The 27,812-nt window shown below is 38.1% G+C and overlaps 1 protein-coding gene across 12 annotated transcripts in view; it reads right to left on the bottom strand.

Moving 5' to 3' along the window:
• LTBP1 (latent transforming growth factor beta binding protein 1) overlaps positions 1–27,812 on the bottom strand; it is a 203,104-nt gene that overhangs the window by 15,400 nt on the left and 159,892 nt on the right. For 9 of the 12 annotated variants that reach the window (XM_080588430.1, XM_080588429.1, XM_080588428.1 and 6 more), the window contains 8 exons: positions 27,053–27,178; positions 19,063–19,188; positions 16,574–16,717; positions 9,700–9,882; positions 8,216–8,302; positions 4,872–5,000; positions 3,403–3,543; positions 900–1,070 (listed from right to left, as the gene is read on the bottom strand). In XM_080588430.1, coding sequence (XP_080444556.1) covers positions 900–1,070; positions 3,403–3,543; positions 4,872–5,000; positions 8,216–8,302; positions 9,700–9,882; positions 16,574–16,717; positions 19,063–19,188; positions 27,053–27,178 — 1,107 coding nt within the window. The remainder of the gene's footprint in view (positions 1–899; positions 1,071–3,402; positions 3,544–4,871; positions 5,001–8,215; positions 8,303–9,699; positions 9,883–16,573; positions 16,718–19,062; positions 19,189–27,052; positions 27,179–27,812) is intronic. The other 3 variants (XM_080588431.1, XM_080588426.1, XM_080588425.1) reach the window with 1 other exon arrangement.

Below are 27,812 nucleotides of genomic sequence, written 5' to 3' on the forward strand. Positions count from 1 at the left end.
TAGTATGGTACCAGACTCTGTATACCAGGGCTGTTAAAGGAACTGAAGCATCATCTCAGGCACAGTGACAAACAACCAGTCTCTTCACCTTTCTGCAGCTCACAGAAGAGAGTCCAGGTGTCAATAACAACATTTCTTTCTGTGTCTATTTAGCTTTTGTAGTCACCACGAGAAACAGCTTCTACTTGAAGTATCTTGGAACAATGTCTGATTTCTAAACGCTAAGACAAAATGTAATCATCTAAAAATATGACTGTTAGCTTGTGCTCCAAAATATTCGGTCCTTACTGGTACTCCATTTCCTTCATCTTAAACTGCTCATCTATACATTTCACAATAATTGAGCATATAACCATATAATAACAACTATTTCTTTGATTTAGTGATTCTAAACCTCAGCTCAGCAAATCCTTATCAAGCAAACACATCTGTTTGCAGCCAGCCTGGCAGAACATCACACTGAAAATGCATCTGTATGTATAATGCCAGCAACAAAAATTGGAAATGTTTATTTAGCCTGTTGAGTTATTAGAGTGTGTGTGCATGTGAACTGTGTCTGTGTTTTCAGAGGTAGTTTTTAATTTGTCAGTCACAGTAAGGAATTGTGCTACCCTTAAGATGACCTCTTATTTTCACCAGGGACCTAATTTTCAATCACTGACAGATCCACCTGAAAGAAATGGGTCCCATACATGCCAAAAAAATAAAAGTAGCTACATTTTAAAAATCTGAACTGTAATGTCTTCCCTTAACTAGTGAGAACAATTTCCATTACTTCTTGAAGGGTTTGGGGTTTTTTTATTCTTTCTTATGATATTAGCTTAAATATAAATTCAAGGGATTAAACTGATTAAGTATTTCAGAATTCATACCAAGAATTGAAATGTTCGTTTCCTTACCTGACTCTTTCATAGGGCACAACGCGCACTGCATGCCCCAGGCTTCACCATACAAGCAACAGCACTCAGTATAGGTAGTCTGCTTTCCAACCAGAGGTCGACTACAAACAAAATCATCACTTAGATGCTGCCAGCAAAGATCCTGGTAGACCTCAGTTTCTTCAGTTTGTTCTGATGGAGAAGACAGCATTACATCATCTTTGCAGCACTGTTATTTAAAAAGATACTGGGTAACGCAAAATTTTCTAAATAGAGGTTAGAGATCAACCTAGCTTTAACTTCTCATGAATCCAAGACTAGACAAATTTCATTAAATACAAATTTAAGGTTGGAAGTCATGACCATTTCTAAATGCTTCGTGACTCATCCCTTGAGTGTTCAGTGTTGCAAAACTCTTAAAACGTTCTGATTTTTCAGTGGCACTATTAGGTCAATTTAAAAGCACATTAGGTTGGATACCCAAAAATGAAAACTGCTGAATGCTTAAGACTGACTCAGCTCTGCTCTCATGGAAGCTTTGCACAGCTCTATATAAACAGTGTTAGGACAGAGGTAGATATTTGGGAAACTCCATCCAGGGAATAACCCTTTAAAATAGTTATTTTGCTTTTCTTATATGGCTGGCAATGGCAACAGAAGGAGCTGTTACTGCTGGGGCAGAGCTGAAAAATCTTACATGGGCTCAAGAGGAGACTGGACAAATACTTGGAAGAGACTCCCATTAACTGAACACACAAACTGCCTCAGACTCAGGAAATCCCCTCAGCTGAAAACAGCCGGAGGGTGGGAGAGTGCTGGGGAGGGTGAGGGGAAGCATTGTTTATCTGCTGTGCTGGTCCCTAATCGGCCGCTTATAGCTATTGTTAGAGACAGAATACTGCTGTGAACTACTGTCACATTCTTACAAACATTAACAAAAACATGTATTTTTGTCAAAGCTGGAATATTTCAGAGGCATACTAGTTCTGACAAATTTCTCAGTAGGAACAATTCCCAGTCCCAGCACTCTCTGATCACTGCTGATCAGAGAGAGAGGAACTGAAAACTTAATCTTCTACTTGGGAAGTAAACACCGCAGCACAATTGTTTTGTAAAAACATCTAAAAGGTTTTGATTTTGTTCCAACATGCAATGAAAAATAAGTGTTGTCACAAACCAGGAGTCTGTTTTGTCTGGCCAAATGTATTAACTGAATTTTTACATGATGCTTCAACAAGATGCAGTGGAGCATGGGTATGTAGAGAATTGAAACCTACAATGTGTTGTTCTGCAAGTGCAAAGGTTACCAGAATGTAGATAGATATTCTGCTAAGAACTTGCCAGAACACACAGTGATGAGCAGCAGCAGTTCCCTGCAGCCAACTCCAAATTCTGCTGGCAGCAAAGGAACCAGCCTGCGTCCTCTTCTGTGGTAGGGAGGACAGTGCCAGTGGTGATACAAGGTTTGAGTGCTTTGAGCTGGGTGAGAAGATCATTGCTGTATCGGCCCCAGTGTAGCATGATGGAAGACCCTTTGGGCCATTACATTCTCCTTCAAATCCTAGATGAAACCAAAGAACAATCTTGCTCTTGCTTTGTTTAACTGACGATTGAACAATAAAAGTGCTGTAATTCTTTCACCATTTTGGGCAAGAGGATGACCATATTGCTCCTCAAAATTCTATAATTCTATAATTTGGAGTGACTAAAGCAGCTTTTGGTCTGTATTCGCAGTTCTTTTCACAGAAGCATCTGAGGAAAATGCAAAGAGGGTAGCAGAGGTCTGGATTATGGCTATACAATGCCAATATTTATCAAACACATTATAATGTTTCTTCCAAAGTTATGCGTGGCATAGACTAAGCTGTGCAGACTGTGAAATGCTCTGGATTTCTGAAATGTTTCTAAGATTCTCAGAATATTTATCTTTTTTTTTTTCTGAAATCAACGTCTGCTGAAATAAAAAGAAAAAGAAATAACTTTATTTAAATAGTGTCGTTGCAGCTCACAGCTTGAAAATATGAGCTTGTTATACATCAAATATTAATCAATTGAAAGCACAGATATAATTTGAGCTATTTTTTTCTATACCCTGTTATTCCTAGTTTTATTCCTTCCCTAAAAAGCATGCACTCACTCTGAATTGAATCTCCAGAGTTAGCCCACAGTCAAACCCCAGGAGACAGCAGGCAGGCTACACCTCTTTACCTACAAGGCTGGAAGAGGCAGATGCAGAGCTGGTGAATCAGCAATTGAAGACTCCCCAGCACAAGCCTAATCTCAATTAATACTTCCAACAATCTCCTGTCTCTATTGGCAAGGTGGGACCCTGTGGAGTCCTACATCTTGATGCTTTCTGGATCAACAGGTGATGGTTCAAGCATTGCCTTCCAAAATCCTCTTGGGAAAAAAAGAGTAGGCTGGTCCAAAACAACCCAGTCTAAGCTTACTGGGTTCTGTAGCCATGTCAGCACCACCTCATAGAGGTGTACTCACTCCAGGAATATATATAATGGGGTCATACCACTTGAATCTGCTGGTCTGATGCACCGCTTTTCTGTTGCGTCCAAAACCATTGGGTGTGTACAGAAACAGTTGTAAGATCCTTCTGTGTTAATGCACTGGCCATCAATACAGCTGTTTGGGTCCTGACATTCATCCGTGTCTTTAAAATGGAAGGAAATGTATCAAGGAAAGCCAGCACAAAGCAGTCCCATTGTGTTAATCAGTGTTTATATTTTCTTATATTAGGAGCAGATTTCCCTGCATGTCTTCTGTTAATTATCACAAATATCAATTGCTGGCAGCAAACTCCTGCTTGTGCCCATGGAGAAGGACAGACAGATCAGCAGGATGCTGACTTCTAATCCTCAAAAACTAGGGAGCATCTGGATGAGGAGGCTTGCTGTGGTAGTAGTGCCAGGCATATCCTGCATCCAGCACAGCTGCAGCTGGTTCCCAAGTTCCTATCCCCTTAGGACAGTACCAGCAGGCATTAGAGGTAGGCATGATCTCTGAGAGTTTTCATGAGCTCAATGGGAGAAAGGATTGACTTATCTGGCTACGACACTTCATTCCTTAGTTTGGGTTGGAGAAGAAAAGCAGAGATTTAGCCCAAAGGGAATAGCAGACCATTTTACTTAAAATAAATTACATTAAATCAGAAAACAAAACCAAAACCAACCAACCTTTGTAAAGAATAATCTTAAACCCAGTAACCTTAAACTTTTATTGTGGTTGCAAAAACTACTTCCTTTTATTATGCTATTGTGCACATTATGCATGGTTTTCTGCTTACAAAGCAAAAGCCAGGGTCACAGTTATGAGCAATTTTCAGTTGAATACCTGAACCAAAGGAGTACAAGGTTCTGCAGACTAAATTGAGCTTATCAGTGACCTGAACTGTAATTTCACATTGCATATTAACTCCTTGTGGAAAACAATCTGTCCTTGAAAAAAATACCTGTGTTAATTTGATGTATTATACTAAAAACAGCACACTTATGAAGTGTAAGGTAGGCTCACAACACACTGTCTTTCACTGCTCACCCCACGTACAAAGAACAGAAGACTAAACTGTAGCTGTCAGAGTGAAGCAGCAGTATGTATATAAGGAGGGAGCCACCTACCATCACTCTGTGCTGCCTGCCTAAAGGCTGGTAGCAGCTCCACCCTTTGCACTCAAGAGAGCACAAGGGACTGCTCTGGAGATGCAAACTCCTGGGAACAATTTTCTGAAAAAGGAAGCAAATAAAGCAGACTCTGCTCTACATGCCATTGCCATGTCAGCCTGAATTGCTGCCCAGCCAAGCAGACGGGAAGGGAAGTGACCCAGTGCCTCTTAAAAAACTGCTACTACCGAAGTTCAGAGGCCCTGTGTTCCTCCCCTTACTGGGAGTACCGCAGTTCTGATGGGAATTCTACTGTACAAATCTGCTTGTTTTGCCCATCTGCATACCATTACAGTGACAAGACCACTTTAAATAAACTTACCAAAGCACTGGAGCTTAACAGGGTCATAGTACGTGCCCTGTTTGCAGTAGCACTCATAACCTGGCTGCGTATTCAAACAGAAGCCATTTTTACAGATTTCTTGTCCAAAGAGCTGGCATTCATCAGCATCTGTGAAGAAAACATTAAAAGCTGCATTATTATAATCAGCATGAGGCCGTGCAGAGGAGCAAGATGGAATAAAGCCTGTACATGTCTTTGTTCAAGCAAACAACACTGTAAACAGAGGGCCCCAGCAGCACCGATATCCATAGGAAAAACAAACATGGTATGGAAGAGGCAATGGTGTGCAGATGGCCAGCATGCAAAAGGGAAAACTGGTGGACCATGACTTTCCCTTTCTATTGTCAGAATCACTCTTGTGGCATACACACAGTAGATAAATTGCCTACAGAACAGAGCAAAGCCTGTGCCACTGAGAGAGCCTGCAGGTCTCATCTTCCCTTTGGTACCACATCACTCTTAGCTCCAAGCAAAACAGATTTAAGACCATGGCCTGGCCTCTATCTTCCAGTATTATTTGCTTTACCCACGGGATTCCCACCATGAATCTAATCAAATCACATCATCTAACTACAAAACTAACTAAGCAGTTATGCTTAGGGACTTTGTGACTGCTTTCCTCTCTCCATGCAGTTTGGTGACTGCTGTGCGTGGTGGAGAATCCTCAAATATGCACTGCTTGTGACTTAGTTTTTCAGACCTGTGTAAAATAGTTCAGTGGAGGCTTCCCAACAGATAGCAATAATTGTCTGTTGCTAAATGTAAGGCTGCAGCTACTAGAGCCACCAAGTGACAGCTGACAACCTATCACAGTTTCAAATGAGGCTAAACGTTTTCAGTGAGGTTTCACATCAACTGTATGCCAGCTCATACATACCTTTTCACAGTTGTACACATTTTTTCCCAGCCTTATATTTATGTATTTGTTACTGCTGGAATTCCATTCACTTCCTTTTTTCCAACCTACTTTCATTTACTAGACCTATTTGCTAGAATAGTCTGCTAAAACTAGGCTGGTATTAAAAATAGCAAAAAAAAAATAAAAAAAAATAAAAATGCAGAGTGTGATTCTCCGCTCAATACCAACTGTCTCATTCCACAGCCTTCTATAGACTATTCACCATTTACTCTGGGGCAGTATAGATTTTAGCCCCAAACTGTCATTTCCAGCTCTACAGAAGTTTGAAAGGTGAATTATTCAAATGCTTACTTCCCCAGAAGAACTGAAAGAGCTATAAAGCTATTTATCTTTGTAGTCACTCTTCCAGCCACTAAGTGGCTTCAAACATTAATTATTTTTTGTTTGTTAAGTTTGACCGTTTAGCAGCAAGAACAATGCAAAGATTAATTAGAAATGTTATTTGTTGCATGTCTTTTTGCTATGGAACAAGGGTAAGTGTTTGGGGAAATGTGGGAGAACCTGAGAGTAAATTCAAGGAAGGCTAGCTGACTGTATTCACTTCTGATAGATAAAATCAAATAAGAAAATCGGAGTTGGTCCTACAAGCAGAAGCTTACGGACAAAAGCAACAGAAACATGAGTTAGTGTAACAGAGAAATATCAAATTACTAAAAGTACTTGTCCATTTTTTGTCTGTCCTCTGTGCCGTTCCTAAGGTTATTACAAAATAAACATATTGAAAACAGAAAAAGTCTTATTGTGGCAAGGATTTGTTGAAGATATTTCCAGATGCAGTATTTCCACACTTCAGTATTTACGGTAGCTAGAGATATTATCAACCCTGAGGTAGCACAACAAAAACAATGCAGATTTTGTCTGAGATACATTTGGACAGCCTATCCTGCGCACACAGCATGTACCAAATCCCCATTGCAAATATTATACAGAAATCTCTATAGAGATAAATAATACACTTAAACAATCCCCAAGTAAAAATACTGTCAGAGAATATTAGGTCCCTCAAGAGCAGCTCTGTGACAGCGTCCTGACTCGTCTAGATGTAAACTGTCAGCCTAGCAAACACTCGCCCCTGCTGCCATCCATCTCAGGTCTGCTTTCATCCCATGACACATTTTCTTTTACCCCATCTAAGCTGGAGGACAAACAAGACACCTCCAGATAGTGGAGGTCGTACGCAAGCACCCTATTTAAACACCCACATGAGTTTGAATGAATTTGTGTATTAGTGCCTTATAATCTTTAGTATCTTTTTCAAGTTCCTGCGAGGTAAAGAGGTAGAATTTTCCTCATTTTGTGAAAAGCAAGGCAAGGCATAAAGAAATACTTGATGAGAATAACACAGAAAGATACAAGTAGGGCAGAGAACTGAACTTAGCCGTGGTCAACTCAGTAACTGGATAGGAAAACTGACCTAGCAGTGTCCTAGTCAGTGAGGAAGAGTAGTTCAAAAAAAGTACACATAAAAATCATTAGGAAAAAAATCTTTTCAGTCCTACCAGTTTTTGTCATCTCTCAGAATTAGGTCTGACAGAGCAATCATTTAGCTAGAAGCAACTCTGAAAAATGTTTATCTATCAACCACGTGATAACATGCCTCTACTAGTATTACACTTTTTAAAATAACAATTTTTACTGCATATTTATGTGATGTGAATACGCAGTAACTTCTACATAAAGCTTTTGATTTGTAAAACAGTGATTCTAGTAGGTACAAACATATAAAATTTGTATATATTTTTAAGATACTGTAACTACTATGTAACCCAAAGACAATATTTTGATTTCATTTTAGCTAATAAATGCAGTGTATTTACACCATATGCTGAGGAAAATTAATTTCGCCAATTATTGATATGGATGGCTACGTCTCAAACTTAAAAAGGAATTTCACTGATCTAACTCTTCTTCTTAGTGATGCCAACTCCCCTTTGTCCACACCCACAGACTCTGTCACTCACATTTCCCTAGTCTTTTGTTCAGTAATTATTTCATGAAGTTCTGTAATGAAAATGCTGTTGCTGCAATTCTCTTCAGTTTTTATATTCATCCTCACTTGTAGGTCTAATGTTTAACAACACTTTCTCTCTCCAAACTCATTTATCTACAAATTTGCATTCATAGATTTTCATATGGAAATTAGTATTTGAGGTTTGTAGAATCAGCACCTATTCTTACAGTCTGTAGCACTTAACATAAAATAAACCAGAATATTACAGAGATTGTACAATTAATATTCTAACTGTCCATCAAACAGTGATTTCCAGTAATGTTTCATATCACAAGCTGGTTTTGTCACCTTATAAAATTTGAATTAATATGTTTACTTTGCTGGCTCACATTTCTAGTCAATCAACTACCAGAATGTCTGAAATAATTAAACTTAATACAAGTCAGTACTGACCTTTGTAATTCTCAGCAAGAAGTCCGTAAGATGATTCTCCAGAAGGAATGAAACCTTTCCCTTCAGGACACAAATCAGTAAATTCAGCTAGAAGAGAAGGAGAGAAAAAACATATGCTGTTCAGAAAGTTACTCGTGTACATGTGTTACATTACAGAATCACAGAATCACATGTGTGTTTCAGGGTAGTCTGAGAAATCTGAGGCAATCTTTTGCCTTATTCACATCTATCAGGCAATCATGCACACCTTTAGATAAATGGGGGATGTTGGTCATAGAATCATAAAGGTTGGAAAAGACCTCCAAGATCATCTGGTCCAACCATCCGCTTACCACCCAACTTTGCCCTCCCCTGACTTTGCAGAGGTAGCCTTTAAAAGAAGAGTTAGGGAACCCAAACATCACAGAGCTCCAAGGAAACTAGTTTCCCTTGCTTCGTGGCAGGAGAATATAATCCTTGCTGTGTTTCATGGTGCTCTGCAGTTATAACAATACCAGTAGCCAAATTATCTTAACTAAAGCTAGCATGGGCCTTTCTGAGCTATACTGCAAGCTACAATCTAGACGTACCCCAACTGAGATACAACCCCCTGTGCACATTCTTCAAGCCTTAAACAGGGAAAACACTAATTAATTGCAACAGGAGAACATGGTGTCGATTACAGAGGGAAATTATTTAAAGCATCTTGGAGGTTCTACAGAATCAAGTAATCCTAACCAAGCAGAATCTTTTCTTAACACATTTCACTACGGTTTTAGTGATTTTAAACTACAGTTACAACAGGAACTAAACAAGATGATACATATATGTGAAAAGTAATCTTTAGTGTTTAATCTCAAAAAGTTTATACATGTTCTCTCTTACATGATTTTTTCCAGCTGGATACTGAATTTCAGCCATCATTGTTTATGTTTCAAGTACTGTTTTCAATATTTGTGACAACTATAGTATGGCTATGTTTTTCTAATTTAATATTTAGAAGTTAAACAATGGTCCGCAGACAACATGATTAACTGTATTGTTCAGTAAGTAGCAAAATGTAAAACTAATGTCATAGTATACATCAGTAATTCATAGTGGTGTAGAAACAACATTACAAAGAATAACTGCAGACTCAAGAACATTGTAATGGTTACCTTTGTTTCCCAGCTTGTGGGAAAAATCTAACTAAAATGTCACTAAAGCATCTGGAAAAAACTTTTGTGACAATCCATCTTTGCTTAAAATCAGTTGGAGATAACGCTGCCGTGTAACAGGCCACTTTTATCTCTAGGGTAACTGCAGTGAAGCCAATGGATTTACACCAGATATGAAGTATTCCTACTGACTTTTCCTCTGTGAAAGTCTCCACCGGATAAGTCATGTCTATATTTTACAAAATATGGGATTTAATGGGTAAGCCTTCTCTGATGGCAAAGCACGCTAATGTTAGCATAAACACAATGCTTCAAAATTTTACAAATGGATAGACAGCCTCCTCTTACCAGTTCCAAAGACAGGGCAGGGGAAGATTTCACAGTTGTCACCCCAGCCAGCACCCAAAGTACAGCAGCATTCCTGTTTGGTTACATTAGACGTAAGCACGTTGTCACAGAAATTAGCATCATTCAGATTGTAGTAGCACTCTTTCTTTCCATCTTCATGTTGATCGGCCTCTATTGGCAATTCTAAAAGAGAAAAGAGAACAACTACATAAGATAACATGTGAGATACATCCTTTTTATAGAAGAATTAGGAGAGCCATAATACCCCTGAAGTTCACCACAGTGGAGAGCAGCATTGTCTAGTTAAGAAAATAGTTAAGCACAAATTTTGGTTTAACCTTTTTGTTCTTAGTAAGAATGATGGGAATTTATAACAGTTCTTTTCCAGACTTATTCTCCAACTTGACGGAAAATGGAATTCTTCACCTTTTCACTTTCAAGTGATGCATGAACTACCTGCTAGCATGCTTAAGTACCTAACTATCGTGTCCAACATGATGCTTTCCATGTATGAATCTTGAAGCCCTTCACAGAGGTGAGCAAACCTTACAACCTCATTTTACAGATAAAGGAGCTAAGGCACAAACTGAAAAGGATGGATTCTCAAAAGAATTAATATTTCCTTTTAATTTAACTGGGAAGAAAGCACAGTCCACACTTGAAAACAAGGTCTTTTATGATTTTCACAAAAGTAACTGTGAAACTCAATCGTAAGTAGAGGAATATAATGCAGATGTTAAGTTAACTGACTCTGTGTTTTATTTTAAAATAGGCTTTACAGGCATACAGCCAAGAAATAGTACTTTCTGCCTTTTGCAGTTCAGTGGGTCCTCTGATGGTAAATGCAAGGACTGGAGGTAAAATACTCTTTTCCCATAGATCCAAACAACAAACAAACAAACAAAGAAACCCTATTAATAGTCAAAGACCTTTCTAAAGCAAGGTGCTCCTTAAGTACATGACGGAGTGAGTTTGAAAATAAATACATAGTTAAAGCTTCTATATGTGCAGAATCCTGCCAATCTAACCTTGCACTTCCACAAAAATTCTCCTCAAGAGCTCAGAAGTAGAAAGTATCACATAGGATTGTTATTCAAACCTAATGAATACGAAAAACTTTTCATAAGCCATCCATGAGGTAACAGAGCTGCTTATATTTGTTAATCAAAACCAAAACTTTGTTCAGGAGCTTTAGATACATTTTGAGGTGACTGATTAATTTCCTTTTCTTTTGGGAAATTCTTTATGTCTAGCACTTAACAAATATTGAGAAATATTCACAAAAACCTACTACAAATTATTGCATGTTGGCTGATTTTCCATTGTTTGAGATTCGTTCATTTCTTCTCAGCCTGCTGCACAATATAGCAAGCAGCAGACAGTAACACATGTCCAGGTGGGAATTAAAGCTATTTTACACCTGAATGACAGCATGTTTCAAAATGCTAGAGTAGTAGTAAGACCTGAACAGTTGTAGTACATACTCCACCTTTGCCTTGCAGCTCTTTTTAAGAAAATATTTGAGGCTGGCCAGCTTACAAGTTGTTGCACAGCTGGGAGCACCAAGTTCAGCAGACCTCTGCATCTGCTCCTCCGTCTGGCTGTCTCATGGAGGTAAAGCTCAGGCTGTCTATGCCAGATACAGAACGGGTCTTTTCTCTAGTCCCATCCACATTAAAAATAACGGCTGTGAGGTGGGTACTTGAAGGTAGTGATTGTCCAACGGATGCGGAAGGAATTAAATGAACTCCAGCTCATTATCTCAAGCCTGTTATCCCTGCCCACCCTCATTTCCCCGAGCTGATGAGGCAAGGCAACTTTACTGAGCATGCAAATACTAGATTCGTTTTGAGAAAAGCAGGTTTAAAAATGCCACTATGATTGCCTATTATTGCACTTTAATAGTATGAACGTGTGTAATAGTTCTTTTGGCTTCTCATTCCAAACAGACAATTGGATTTATTTCTATTTTCCTCAGAAAAGTGACTGTGTCTGTTTTTGGAGATTGAGGGGCTGGCAGACACCTCCATTCAAATTTAGTACAATGTTGCCACCTACGAGGCAAATTTTCCTTTGCTCTTTTGCCAGTATAACTAAGCTGTACATTAAAGGAAACACCCAGCTGAGTGCTTTTTTCATCTTTGTTAGTTTAGTCTGTGGTCTCCCCTCATCAGATAATTACAATTTTCCATAATGTGCTGAATTTCATAAAGTATGGTGGTTTTGTGGTATCAGCTGCTATCCAATAGGAACTAAGTTAAGGCTATCGTGTGTCACAGAAACTCAACTGAACTATATCTGTTATTCCAAGGTGAGAGAGCGGTACTCGAGCCACCAAATTATACATTTTCCTTGGCCATTTGCCATCTGTCTAACTGAATCAAAGCCAAAAGCTTAAACAGGAGAAAAAGCATGGCAATTTTCGCGCTGTTTACCAGCGAGAGAACAGCAGAAGCTGCCTCAGGAGGAAGAGGGAAATCTCCTCGTGTGATTGTTTATTCCCATTTTACATATGATGTGTGCGTTTCTCCTCCCATTATCTGTTCAGCGGCTTAAAAGTCTGTTGTTTACACAGCTGTGACTGAGGGTTAGTCAAGCAGGCGTCATGAATGTTTGGAAAGCAAATGAGACACAAATCTTTATTATTTTTTTTTTTAACCAAGACCAGTCTGTGTCTACAAGCTTATAATTTCTTTCATACACTATTAACCATTTAGCTAACTGGTTGTTTTTGAAAGTAGTTTTACTAAATATTTTGACCAAATACGATAGGAAATCGATACTTTTTTTTTCATATAATTGGTTCTTTCAGGTGTTTTGTTGTTGTTAGAAAATGTAAAATATCTCTCTACTTCAGGTACTCTGGTAAAGCAACATAATTTTATCAGGTTATTGATATGACTGTTATATTAACAGCCTAGAAGAGAGGTTCTATATAGCTGCTACTAGACTGCACTATGAAGTACTAATTAGAAATAGATTTATATGCCTTAATATAACTTTGATCCAACAATGTATTTCAGAATGTGATGCAAAAAAGTGCATTAGTGTCATAGGATTCAGTGGATGATCAGGATATTAGTATAGGCTTAGACTTCGGCACACTCATATATTTGCCTAAGTAATGGCCTGAATGACAGTGATCTGTGAAAAACAAAACAACAAACAAACAAACAAAAATTACCACATACAGAGAGCTGATGGGACCTTAAATATTGCAACCCTGTACCACTGCTTCTTGTTCACTGTTGGAATCAGTAAGGTGGTTTCTAAAGAGAAAATCACCATAACAAGTTTATGACTTCTAAAACCTCAGCAAATACTCTGGTGACTGAGCAAACGGCTTGAGTAACATACTTTCTGAACTTGATTTTATAGAACACAATAAAAATACATTTGGTATGTGCCTACAGTCAGGGTGCACTCTTATAGATCTCTCAACTGGCTCCACATGTTGCACGCTGCAACATGTAATGTCTGTGGTGTATGTCCAGAGACACGTAAACACACAATTCAGGAATTACATGTTTAAAAACATTATCTAAGACCACGTTCATACATGAAAAACTCAGATTGTGATTTAACTTAGAAAAACATGCCCATACCACTGTAAAAAAAATAACAGAAGCATGAAGAGTTTCCCTTAAAGTCTTAAAGCAGAACATTAGAATTTAGGAAGGTTAGAATTTGTATTCAGGCACAAAATTTCTAGCTTTGAGGAAGCTTCAGGATCAGATTTATTGGTAGCTTTTTTTTTTTTTTTTTGTAGTGGCAGTTGGTTAGATTGGAGGGGATTTGTTTTAATACAAAACAGTCTAGGAAGGATTCATACCATGTTTGGACACCAAACCTATGATTTTCATCTATAAATCTTAGTAAAATACTTTTAACCATCTTGCCCTAAATAACTGATCACATTTCATGTAACCATGAGAAAATGCCTAAATTAGCTGTAGGCGGGCCCCTAAGTGGGCCCGAATAGCTTAGAGGAGTTCTCTCGCTGGAATCCTTTGATAGCCTAAACTGTAATCCAACCTTCTGATCTTACTGACCTTTCTGTATGTAGGCCAGATTCCCGCTGATATACTTATGCTTACACATATGCTTATTCAGAAATAATTAAAAATGTTAATAAGGATTATTACTCTAACTGCATTCAGCTTGGTACTTGCTATAAGTTCATAATAAATGGCCTTAGCAATCTTGTTAAAGAATAAATCAGAAGACTCAGTAATCCAAAACAAGCATCTTCTTTTCTTAGGCACAAAGAGGTACAGAAGTACACAATAACTAGTTCTTTCCTCCTTCCTCTTTTCTTCCTTCTTAACTGTTTGTTACATTTTGTGAATGGCAGGGCACACAGGAGGGGAATAACACAATCAAACCTAGCACAATTACTCTTCTTTGTACGTGACAATATGGGGTAGATTTCCCAATACATACACTGAGAGGATTGCTTTAGGACACAGCTAACAGATGAACTTCTATCAAGTGAAATCTAAACAGAAGGAAGTACCTAGACCCCTAAAAGTAAGTAAAGAAAAAACGTGAACACGCTATTCCACAAAGGAACCACATGCAAAAAATAAGTTCCCAAACAAAAGTAACATTTGAACAATTTTCACCCATTGTTAGAAATGCCATCCTATTTCCACCTGGAATGAGATGCACAGACATTTCTTTATGCACAAAATTGCAAAATGAGAAATAAGCAAAAGCTGAGTAAAACACATTGAACTACAGATATCTGCAACAGGATAACAGATAAAATTCCTCCTTTCTCAAAATAGGCATGATGCAACCTAGTGCTGACAGATGATGCCCACATGCACTATAGGGGCTCTCAAAGCACTGCACATAATTTGAGTATGTGGTTTGTCAACACTTTGGGATGCGTGGCTCTTCCATCGCTATTTGCAGGGAGGTAGCAAGCTATTCCTATATGATTGTGCTGCAGCTGGTTAATTGGGAAGGGTTGAAGTATTCACTGTTGGGCAAACCAACATAGCTGCTGTTGCCTATCCTGCAGTGACCACATGGAACTCCTGCCCACTTACAAATGGGGAGAAAAACTGTTTTTATTTCCTCTTCAGTTGGCAGCTGCACAAGGGCCACCCATTTGTTCCCAGAATGAGACAGGAACAAGTTAAATGAGCAGATGTAGGAGAATGAAGAGCAAATTGTCAGCTCCTGAAATATCTAATAAAGAGAAACATGGGGCAGTGTCACCACTTGACTCAGTCCCTGAGATCTTCAGAAGCAGAAACCAATTTATAAGAGGAAAAAGAAAAAAAAGAAAAGAAAAAAAAAGAAAAAAACAAGCAAGGCTGTAGGATGTACAGGAAAGCAAATGCTTTTTGAACTAATGGCAGTCCTTTCCTCCTTTTACTTTGGAAGACAAGTAGTAACAGCTCTGTAGTACTGTCACTTTTCCTTATTCTAGTTTAAGAGCATATGGTGTGAAGAATATCCCACTGAGTCCTAATTCGCATGCCTTCCAGTCTCCTGTGTGAGATCTTCCTCCTTGATGGTCTAATCAGAGAAGAGACAAAGCTGAACCACATGCTCTGTTAGGCCCCAATCAATGCTGGAGGGGAAGGAAGAATGGCTTCTTCCAAACCAATTGCAGCAAAGCTATGCTGATGAGAACAAAATAGAGCTAGTACTGACAGCAGAGTACTCATCTGTTCACAGTGCAATCACCCACACTGTAGGTTATTTCATCCCCTCCCTCTCACTAGTAACAGTTGGGTATGTCCTTTAATGCTCCCAGAACTTGACTTCTTTTTACCATGCTCAGGTGCTCTGCTAACTTTGTCTTTGGTTTTGTTTCAACCAGTAGCTGAATTCTCCCAAGAACCACCCCCTCACAGTACCAAAACAATGATGTCATTCACATCTGCAAATCTTGAGAATATAATTCAAATACTCTGGAAGAATTGCAAATGGTACTACTTCAGTTATCATCAGTTCCCCACCTAAGCTAATCTGCTTCATGATGGAAAGGTACTGCAACACTGCAAGCACTACTTGCAAACAGGAATGGAGGCAGTGCCACTGGGCATTGCTTTTCTGCCTCAGCCATCTTATTTTTATTTTTCATTCCTGTAAGCCCAAATTATTCTCATAAGATTTTGCAAAAGTTTCAGTTTGTCAGTCAGCTGTTAATGATATTTCACAGGCAACACCTGGAGTGCTGCTGAGTGCTACATTCAACGATCTAAATAGTTGGGTCACAGATGTTTCAGCCTTGTAAACAAATTGAAAGACCACAAGTGAGAGGAGAAAATAGCCACAGCTACTTAAGCTCTAGAGTCTGCATCCTGGCAGAAGAGACAGTTTTTTTCTAAAGTTTTCCAGAGGCTAGATCTGTCTGCAGTGTAAGAACAAATTAAGAAAATACCAAGATTTGCATTCCAGAGAGGAAAAAAAAAAACCTGTACACATTAATTCCTTCATTTCTTGTACTCTGCTGCTCCTTATCATAGTCTTGTTCTCTCCAGACTGGATCGGTGTAAAAATCTAGAGGCAACTTTGAGAATTCTAAATTCATTTTTAATTAATGTATTTCTGGTAGTATTTGCAACATCCAAAACACCTGAATGAAACCTCAAAAAATCTTTACAATGAATTACTCAGAAAAACAGGACAAAAGATGGAGTAAAAAAGGAAGGGGGAGCACACACAGTGACCGACAACTCAGTGTTTTTTCATTTGGTTTTCCAAACTACCGTTTCTGAGTAGTCATATTAGTACTACATAATGCTATGAGAAGACCACTACACAAGCATTTCCACCGACTTTACCTTTGCATAGGTTACATGTTCAGTAGAAATCATGACAAGCATGCAAAAAAAATCTGCTGGTATTTTACCTGGTGAGGTACGGAAGCGACACTGTCCGGTCATCGGATCGTACTCCTGGTTTTCATCAGAACACAGGCAGAGGAAAGAACCATCGACGTTTTCACAGAGGGCTTCACCACATACCCCACTCAGCATTTCACATTCATTCACATCTGGGGAAAAAGGCCAAAACATAAATCGATTCAGACCCACTGCTGACAGTTTTTTCTTTTATCTGCTGTATCTGTGCCAATATTGTCTGCCAGATTACAGATGTGATCTCTGGGGAAAGATTAAAAACTCACTAATGCCTAAGTGGATTCATAAACAAGTAGTTAGGCCCTTTGAAATACAGGTACCTGAAAGCCACAGTACACTTCATAAAAATATTGGTGCTGATTAGGTGCTGCTTGTAGACTGGAACACCAGCTTTCTTTCTTTCTTCCTTTCTTTCTTTTTTCCCCCCTTTTTCTTTGGGTTTCTTTTTCATTTTTAAATACTTCCTTTTCTTTGTACTGTTTTCTTGGGATTTAAGATTCAAGCTCATTTCATTTGTTTTCTTAAGAGCTACTTTAGCCAAACTTGTTCTCTTTATTATCAAACTTCCACTAAATTCAGGGAGCGAAATGAGAACACTTTGGTGTGATTCAGACTGCACTATGAAAAGAGAATCCCCTTTTTTCCCCTCAAAATTCCATTTTTCTCATGAACATTCACTGAAAGTGAACTCTCCACTCACACCTCCACTGCATGCCTCCCTTTATGCAAGTCCTCACAGGCTGCTTTGCAACCCACAAAGGTTATTCCTGAGAGCCCCTGCAGAACAGTGCAAATTTCCTATCCCACATTTAGAAGCTCCAGACTACTCATAACTGTGCCTGGCCAAGTACAAAAAGAAAAAAAAAAAGTAGAAAAAGAAAAAAAACACACAGATATTTTTAAACTTGGATTCTATATAACTGCTAATTAGTCTACCCTGAAAATGCTTTCAATTGATGGGAGAGTTGTCTGCTGTTTAAATAACGGTTATGAACTATTCTTAGGATGACTTAACTTTACTCCATTTTAGGTTGCTAAAGTTTTGAACCTTCTTTACCTTTGAAAATCCACTTAGTCTTTTTACTAATGCCAGAATATGAAAATTATAATTTGTATATCACAAATCAGAAATATCTTTAATCGAGTAGGGTTTAAAGTGTAACTTGTGAGGCAATGTTTTATCCTTTTTACCTCTTATCCAGAAATAATGAAAACCTAGTTATATGACTGAATGTTGATTTTTGTGTGTTTTTATATTTAATTCATGGTTTGCTCAGAAAATGTATTTAGTTTTTTCTTTATCTTTTTGTTAGATTTCTATCTAGAAGGAAGAAGTCATCTTTGAAGAATGTTGCCTGGCCAGGAATTATAAATACTTATCTTTCTCCTAAAACTGTTTTGCTGGATAACTGGCATCAAAATTTATAAGACCATTTTATAATTTCCCACCATATTCTTGAGATCATGTGTATAAAATAAACAAAAAACTGAGAGATTAGACTCAAAATTTAGTTTTACACCAACTTTTAGTTTTTTTTTTCTTTCTTTGCTTAATTGGTTTTCACCTGTGAAAAATCACATATGCATTGGTATGTTGTAAACTAAGTGCTAAATGGCAGGAAAAAATAGTAATAAAACTATTTAATATATTAGAAAACAGATATAAACTCCCCTGTACAACTTCTAACTCCTTTCTGCTCAGTATTCCATGTAGGCCTGTGCTCCTGGTTAATGTGTTTCATCCTGATTCTGAGTTGAAGAAATTGCTTAATGAATACCTTTCCTTGATCTGGTACTAATTTTATATTAGAAACTTGTGCTGCCTCAGAAGGTTCTCAGGTCCAACCATCGCTATTAACAACAGATATGGAAGCCTATTACTTACAAAAGAAACATGCACTATTTACACATTTACAAAAATCTCATGTCTTTTCACAGTGCTAGGTATCTTTCTTGGAGTTTGAAGCCAATGTTAAAATGTGTTCAAATACAATGTGCACAGGGAGGTGTGCCGTCTAATTCAGACTGGCTGTACCACATGCCAGACTTTATTTCCTGTAGGAGGTAGTACAGACTTCTGGTTATTCAGTTAAGAGACTAAACAGATGTTGCATTTAAGTAGGCTAAAGCATTAAATTCAATCTGTTACAATTTATGTTTGCGAATGGTTCTGACATGCAGAAGTAGTGGGTTTTCTTGTGTTACTTTTTTTTTTTTTTAAAGAGAGAAAATGAGTGGCTCAGCTTATTTGCTGTTGATTTCCGTTCAATCCTAATAACAGGTTTTCATTAAGTGGCTACACAGTTAAGTTTCCACCTGGCACAGAGTTCAGTGAATAAAGCACAGCTCAACTTCACTACTAAGTGGCCCAACTTGAACAAAACCAAAAATGTTCTTGTGAAGAAATGCATTTTGTTTATAAGCTGCTTTTTGCTCGCTAGAACCTTGCAGGAGTGACCAATTACATGTAGAAACTCACCTGTACAACCTTGCCCATCCTGTGCATCCTGATACCCCTGGTAACAGAGGCAGCGATAGGAGCCATCCATATTTTCACAGAACCCATGACTGCCACACAGTGTGCCGTTCACACATTCATCAACATCTGCAAAGAAGAATTTAACATCAGACAGGCAATGGCGATGTGACAATCAAAGGCAGACACTCATGAAGAGTGCAGCAAAACAACAGATGGGCTGTTTTTGCTAACAGACACAGTGATCTCTCTCTATACACTGGAAAGGAACACACAAAGGACAGACAAAAAAATAAAGAGCATGTACAATTTTGATGATTGTTTCAGTGTTAATTTCACAGGAAACATCTCATGTCAGACAATGATTTTTGTCAACTACCTTCCACCTGTTTCACCAACCTGCCCAATCATAGCATGATGCTATGTGCCACAGAATAAGACGTAATTTAAATGTGACCATCTCTCCCTCCAAATTTCCTACAGCTTCTGCCAGTGGAGCATTACATAGTCAACAACATGCATGAAACTGAACCCCCTGTGCAAGAAGAGTTTAAGAGTACAGTTAACATCCCTTGTGTAGAAGTGCTGAACATGGGCAAAATAGTTTATGCGGTGCTTAGAAGTGCTTGCACAGATCTCGTTCTGGCTCTTGAAAGAGAAGAGAATTTCATGGTGTATGTGGTAAGTGGTAAGTAGCTACAGACCAAAAATTCTGGTTTTAATCCTTTAGGTTTACACATACGAATAATGTTATTCACATAGGCAAAGAAACTACAATGCTTGTATGCTTTCCACACTCATCCTTTCATTTGTAGTTCCCATTTGTGGTTTGCTGGTCTTACAAGTAAAAGTCACTGCGTAAGTCTGTTCTGTGACTCAGCTGCCCACCAGCCTATAATCACAGAATCATAACAAAGCAGAGCTGCTTTGTGGCAGAACATGGTTTATTTTTGTAAGTGTATTACAAGTGTGAGGAATATATTATCTTCACTTGAATTAAGACCTAAAACCAAGGCCTTGACCATTGTTCAAGATGTTAAGGTGTGTTTTTTCAGGAGGAAGAACATTAACTCAGAAAACTGGGAACCTGCCAGGATACTAGGATTAGTACCTTCTGCCTTCTGAAGTCCTATGCAGTTTGAAGCAGAGAAGTTATTGCTGCATTTCTTTCCTAGGAACCATTACAACTGTAAAGTAAGGTTGGTATTCACTTGTAATTTTATTCTGTGCTGTACCTCAGGGGTAATTACATTTTAAATGGTGAAGAAAGTGACCTGCTTTTGATCTACCTGTGTACTAGCTAGGTCATTAATTCTGCACGTTAGGGTAGACCTTCATGTGACAGATCTCACCAGCGAAGGCCTTAAGCGCTCGCTGAAGTAAAGGGCTGATGGGACTGAATCCTGCACTGACACAGAGAGGGCACCTTTGAACAGGTGAGCAGCACTGCTGTTTGGTGTCTTTCTGAAAGAGTAGGGCTGCAATGCAGTCCTGCCCGCTCCCTCCAACTGTTCACAGCTGTATCAAAGGTTTAGAAAAGTCAACAAAGATGCAACTCATTCTTCTTCTCCTGGCAGCACTCGATGCATACGGACATTTTCATTTTTTAACCATGTCTGAAGCTCAGTTGAAAGGGAATTGGTTCTATGTGAACCACGTGGTCACAAATCCCCATGCTATCTGCATTACCATCCACGGATTTCCTAACAGGTTGCCTGTTGTGCTTCCCTCTCACTCCTTAAGCACCCAAATTCATCCAAACATGCTTCTGCCTGCCTCAGGCTGAGACTTTTTTTTGGGGTCCTGAAAAACAGCCTTTCCTATTTGCTGTGGTTGGGGTTGAGACAGGTTTAGAACTGCATATAGACACTCAAGACCAGAAGAGGCTATCCACATAATGTAGCCTGACCACTGAAATAAGTTTTAAAAAAAAAACAAACCAAACCAACCACCTCCAGCATTTTTTTTAACCAAGTGAATTGTGGAATCGTAACATCTTTTTCATAAAGGCATCTAATATCATTTTAAGGTTGTTTAAGTGATGGAAAACTCACCTCTCACTGAACTGATTCACTGGTTAATAATGTTCAGCTAAAACACAAAATTCATGCAAAAACTGTACGTACTAAATACACTGAAATCTAGGAGACATTTATGAATATAATTATTTTTAAAAAGTACTTGTAGATGGAACTTGCAGAATATTTTATTTGGTTTGTTGGTTTTGTCAGAAGTTCCAATAATCTTTTTATCTTGATTTATTAAACAAAGAAAAATATTAAAGGAATTAATTTTATAAAGGGTTATTTTTTATTTGGCAAAGAATATAATAGCTACTGTGTTTATTCTGAAGGAACTGTATATAAAAACGTGAGTGCTTTCTGAATAATGAAGTTTATGAAATCTACCACAAACTCTCCCAAGTAGAATTAATTCAGCAGTAAGAGAAAACAATATATAACTGTATTAAAAACACTGTCAAATGTGAAAGGTTAAGTATTCCATTTGATACCCTTTCTTTTTCCAATCACCATAATGACAGAATTATAAAAAGATGGATATGGAGTTACTGGGAGAAAGATAAAACTATCACATCAGCAGCTATCATTTTTTTTTTTTTTTTTTCATCCTTCGCTTTTGCTACTGAGTATTAGACCTGCATGACATTGTAGATTAATTTTTAGTCTCTCACAGTCTGGAGTTTCACATATCTGGGCAAAAAATCTTAATACTGTATCTCTTATTCAGAAGGCCCAGTTAAGAAGGGAATTCAATCCGAGTAAACAGTGGTGAACTGACAGCCAGGAATTTAAGAAAACAGACAATAATACAGTGTTTGTATTTTCAGTGGCCAGCTATAGCTTAATAACAGGAGTTCCTGAGCCACAGGACACTTACACTGTTAAAAGCCTAGACAGAAGAGACAACTGGGGATTTTAGAATTACATGAATTACAGTTTTGCTTTTATTTAATAGCTAAATATTAAAGAAAACAAATAGGGGAATGGATCATGGTCTCCAAAAGTAAACTAAGGTCACTGACTAAAAAGCTGCAGAGACAAAATTTGTGATCATAGCAAGTACCCTAATTTAGTATATAATATGCAAAGAAGATGGCTTTGTTTTTAAAAAGTACACAGTCTGAATATGACTGGATCTTTCAGTGCTTGGGAAATTACAGAGAAGGTCCAAGCACCAAATATTTTTCCTTGTCTAGACAGCTCACTCAAAGGACTCCTGTTTTACAGCCGGAAAGGGCATTTGTTTCTTTAATCGTGCTGTAAAGCATGAACCTTGTAATCGGCAATTCTCATGCTATACAGACACAAAGCAAGGGGAAAAAACTAAACGTGAAACTAACATATCCTGTGTCTATACAGCAAGTAAAGCAGCTCTCTAATTATGACCTGCTTTAGAATCCATGACTTGGTGCTGCCTGGTTTAATCAAAACTCCTTTGATCTAACGTCATCAAGATCTAAAGAAAGGCAACACGTGTGCACTCAAGCTTACTTCTATTCAGCTCAACACCACGTTCTTGTTTTCTGCCAATGTGAACAAGGTGAACATACACTTAACCTCAGGCATGATATTTAAAAATTGCAAAAATTTACATTGCAAAGCGTCTGGAAGAGGAACTATTGCTAGGACAGCTCTGTACAGTGCTTAGGAGAACAGAGCTATGCTTCTGACACATAAAAATCACTGTTATGAGAGTATCAGGGCAATGAATATTTGAATACAGATTTTGGCCATCTAGAGACAATGATTCTGGATGGTCGTTCAAACATTGCAATGATGTTGGTAAGAAATAAACTCTTGTTTTTCCCTTTGTGTTCTTATTTCTTTAGCTGCTGTGCAAATAAAAAGTAGCTGTTGTCCTAAAACATCTCTATCAGGAAATGTGAGAAAGTTGGTGAAGTTTATTCATTATCCATTGTGAAACAAGAAGGTAGATCACAGGGGCATGAGCTGGAGATGCATGCTTGAATCCATGCTTGGCAGAAGCTTGAGCTTTCTTGCCTTGGTATTTAACCAGAGATTTGGTGAAACTCAAGTTGTCTACTGCATAAAATTTATTCCATTTAACATAGAATGACACTCTGCCTCAAAAGGAGTCAGAATGTTACAATACCCTTTTCTTAAAATTGCCTTGTCTTCCCTGCAAGGGTAGAATTACAATTGTGATGTGTGGTTACAGCAAACATATACTCTCTTAAAATGTCTTTGGTGGTAGACGTAACAGTTATGCACTGTTTAAAACTCTGCTCTTTGATTCCTTGATTTTCAGACTTCTTAGGTACGCAGACACCTTAAATGATGGACGATATAGCATCTTCATGTTGAGATTTCCAATTTATTCTTTGATCACAGACTGATCTGTGGATTCTTCACACAAGCATACAAAGGCTCAGAGGGATGACAGATACTGAGTGGACAAGGAAAGGAGAAGGGGATATGAGACAGCAAATGAGGGACAAGGAAGAAGCAGAGGTTGCTGAGCACTGATGGGATGAATAAGTTCTTTTTGAGTGCCTCTTGAGGCAGGCAGTGAAGCTAGGGGCTTGCAGCAGACAGAAAAAGTGAGGGAGCGACTGAGAGACAGATGGGATTGGACACAGAGACAGAAGAGGTGCTTGGGGCAGGATATTGACTAAGCATCAGAGAATCTCTAAACTGAGTTTTTGCCAACACAGTTGACTTGCAGCCAACTGGGTAAGACCCTGCCTTTACAGGAACCCCTGAGAGCTCAACAAGGACCTAGGGAGTGCTCCGAGAGCCTCCTGTTCAGAGAGCCTGGTGCAGCCAAATTGCTGAACATGGGGCCAGGCAGCAGTGGAATGTCACTGCCACAACAAAAGTTTGTCTCCACCTTGGAAGAAGACAGTCTCTGCAGCTGTTCAGTTTTCTTTGGCCAATCGCCATAAAAGCTCCATACCAGAACTGAACCACATGGGGTTCTTAAATGTTTCATGTTGTTGTTGTTTCTGACTTTTCAAAAAAAAAAACAACGATTCAAACTCATACAAAAACAGTCTGGAGATATGGAAAATCTGTTCCCCAGGCACAGAAAGGCGTCTGAATCCAGCAAAATTTCCTCAGGTTCTTTCTCTGATGGCATAAACAGTTATTCTCACTCACTTAACTAGAATTAAATTCACAGAGAAACTTCGTGTAAAGAACAGTAGCTTCTGCGGCTGGGATCCACATCCTTTCTCAGTACCTGGAATGTCACACATTCCTTTTGTTTTTGATCCTTTTGTTTCATCTTGTCTTTTTGCATGAAGCTGACTCCTGAAACTAACACCAGTACAAATACTAACACTGAAGTCATCAGTGCTCCCTTTAAATGATTTTCTTCAACTATATAATTGTTTTTATTAAAATGACAGAATGGAGAAACTAGTCATGGTAGAAAAGGAGTGCTGCTGCTGCAGAAGACTAGAAGTACCCTTGCTTCGCCAAGCTATTAAAATACTTTTCCAAGTGCTGAATATGAAGTCTGATCTGTATTCCATACTCACCACCAATTACTTGTGAAGCACGGTCAACTGGTTTTGTACTTGTTGTTTTATTCTTCATTAAAAAAGTTCCAAAACTACTCACAATCCTAGAAACAGATCTTATGATTTCATTCTTTTCTACTTAGTAAAACCGTGGCTTTTTTTTTTTCTAATAAAGATTAACTTTGTACTGCTTTATCATACGTGATGGTAATCTGTCCCTGGAAACTGTGCTACTTATTAACTGTCAGAGATCCAGACAGAGAGGATTCACTATTTATGGTGTATCTCCTAAAATTAGATGCCGCTAACATTTATTTTTTTTTCAGTTGTGTTTCTGTTCAGTTTTGCCTTTTTAATTTCTGAGAGTTTTATTTCACAAGGTTAGAAAGTCGTCTTCTAAATTTGGTTTGGAATAAAGTGCTTGGTTTCTACTAATAGCAGGCTACACTTTTTATTTTTTATTTTTAAAAACTATGTTCAACAGTGAGGCAAAACACCTGCTACTACTTTTCTTGCTGAGAAACTGAAGATATTTAACCATATCCTTCGTAAAGACTGAGTGAGATGTATACATGCTGCCAAGAGAGTCCATGACATGCTTTTAGCAATTGGTTACCAAAAAACTTGGCATTGTCCTCATTACTTGGGATCATAAAATGCTGGCTTCTCCACCAATCGCTATTCAGATTCATTCTCTCTAGTCTACTTGGCCATGCTCTTCTATTACAGTAAGAAAATGTTTCTTACAATTTATACCATGATCACAATAAATAGTAAATGTTTAGAGATGAATAAGCAACAAAATATCTGTAGGATTTTTTAGTTACCAACAATAATTAAAACACAAATATTGTGTTTAATGCCATACCATATCTAAATATAGAACACACATTCTCTCACATCAGCATAACAGTAATACCCTTGCCAATAGTGTATTTCATGTCCTTAGTTATTATATTACTTATTACATATCAAGTTATACATCAGGTGAAATAATAATGCTGTTTTTCCTCCGGTAAAAGTAGGGGAAGTAAATGCTACGGAAGTTTCCACACATCTTCTCTACTGAAGGAAGAACCTTTTCACTAGTCCTAAGTGAACTGATGAGAAGAGCTGGCCTGTGAAAACCAGTCACATGAGGATTTACTGGCTTATAATTTGGAACAGAACAGCTTGCTTACTTCTTGAACACTTGAGATCCACCACCCATAGATTTTAACACTGAGCTATCTCTGCCCAGGTCTTCTCTGCATGCATCCCGCTGAACTACTACAGCATAACTTCTTCCTCTTCAATACCATTACTTTTCCCACAAGGCTTCTTGCCTTGAAAAGTCCTCTCATCCATAAGAACAGCCATTCTTCATCCAGTCAGGGGAATTTATGTTTTCTGTCAGCATCACTGACTACATAAAGCCACATATCTTCTTGGTATCATTGACCGCAAGTCTCCTGTTTTAAATTAAGTGCAGGAGAGCAACATCACTAGCAAGCGTGTGCTTTCCATTAGCAACGGGACATTTCCTCGTGCTATAACCAAATAAAAACCTTAGGAGGACCTAAATTCCAGGCTTCTTGACGTTTCTCACCAGCATTATTACTGTAGCAACTTATAAGCATTTCTTATAAGAAAAATACCTGTATGAGCATACTTGTATAAGAAGCGTAAGCTGACTTTACCACTGCAAAGATCTAATTACTAAGATTTACTCAATTTCTGACATTTCAAAATGTCTGAGGTGCTATCATTGTCAGCATTTTACAACTTCTCACTGGAGCTAAGTTGCATGGATGCTTCATCTGGTTGTCAAGGTCTTGACAAGGCAAGTTCTGCTGTCTCACATCCAGCAATAAGAACATTTAGGCAGCTCAGGCTTGCTGCTAGTGCACATAAGACACTGTAAATTAAATGACGCTAAATACATATGGCAGAAGGACTACCCATCTGAAACCTCTTAGAAGTCCAAATTCCAATCTCACTTTATTTGCATTTTATAAATATTTCTTCTTTCATCTATGCTATATGACAGAAATAATTTTTCATCTCTGAATAGACTTTCATGTTATTACAGGTGTCCACTGGTTTCACATATCTTTATATTAAGATATAATTCCCATCTTTGTCATCATTTGCCATTGTTATGTCAGTATTCCTTCTTTTTCACTAATTTCTTTTGCTTACAAAAATATAATCCAATGTTCAGATGGCATTTTTTTTTAAAAGTCAAGAGAAGTAAAACAGCTTCTAACAAACATTAACTCTATTGTGTCGCCCATTTTGTACAGTTCCTGTTATATTTCTTATGACACAAACAGCAACATATCATGCCATGCATTTAAGAGGAAAAAAAAGAGATCTTTAGGTGGCAGATTGATAAGTTAATATTATTTTTGCAGTATTACACCCAAACTGACTGCTTTTCTTACCCAACTAGTAACAGCAAAGCAATGGGAATGCAGGGGAAAGCATTACTATGACTTGTCTCACCTTCGCATGTTCGGCCATCTGCAGATACAGAAAAGCCCTGCTCACATATGCACTGGTAGGACCCATCTGTGTTCAGACACTCGCCGTGAGGTGAACAGAGGTCAGATCTCTCACATTCATTGATATCTGCAAACAGAGACATTAATAGCTTTGCAAATAATCATTCCCTTAATATTAAGCCTAAGTTCAATTAGTCTTAAAAGAAACTTTTGTATCTACTAGCTAGGCAAATCAGGCTCTTTTTCAGGAGTAACCAAATCTTGTGGGATCTTTTTTAAACTCTGTATAAACATCAGTATGTTCTGATTTATCATACTCCCTCTATATCACTCTCTGCAACGAGGATGAGCAGATGAGAGTGATTTGTGAGATGTCAGGATAAGCTCTACACAAGCCAACATTTCTTCTGCATTAGGGGAATTCTCAGATGGCTCCATCTCACTGCTTCTTGATTGCTGTATGCTTGTCAACTTTGTCCATCTGGCTCCATGTGTTTGTGTTACCAGCAGGTCTGGAGTTGCATCTTTTCCAGCAAGTTGATTTTATACAACTTAAAGCCAAATACTCATTTTTCTTTTTTTCTTATGGGGAGTGGTCCCAAAAGTTTGGTATATAAGTGTTAGTAATCATTGTTCTTTTTCTGGAATTTAGAAAGCATTTTTCAAATACTGACTTTCAAACTTACTTTTGTATCTGAAAACCAAGCATTTCTTTCTGATTGATGTTTTCTTACCAACAAAACCTGCCATCAGAACTCAAA

This window comes from Anser brachyrhynchus (assembly GCF_964034855.1).
Source record: "Anser brachyrhynchus genome assembly, chromosome: 3".
In the NCBI taxonomy this organism is placed as follows: Eukaryota; Metazoa; Chordata; class Aves; order Anseriformes; family Anatidae; genus Anser; species Anser brachyrhynchus.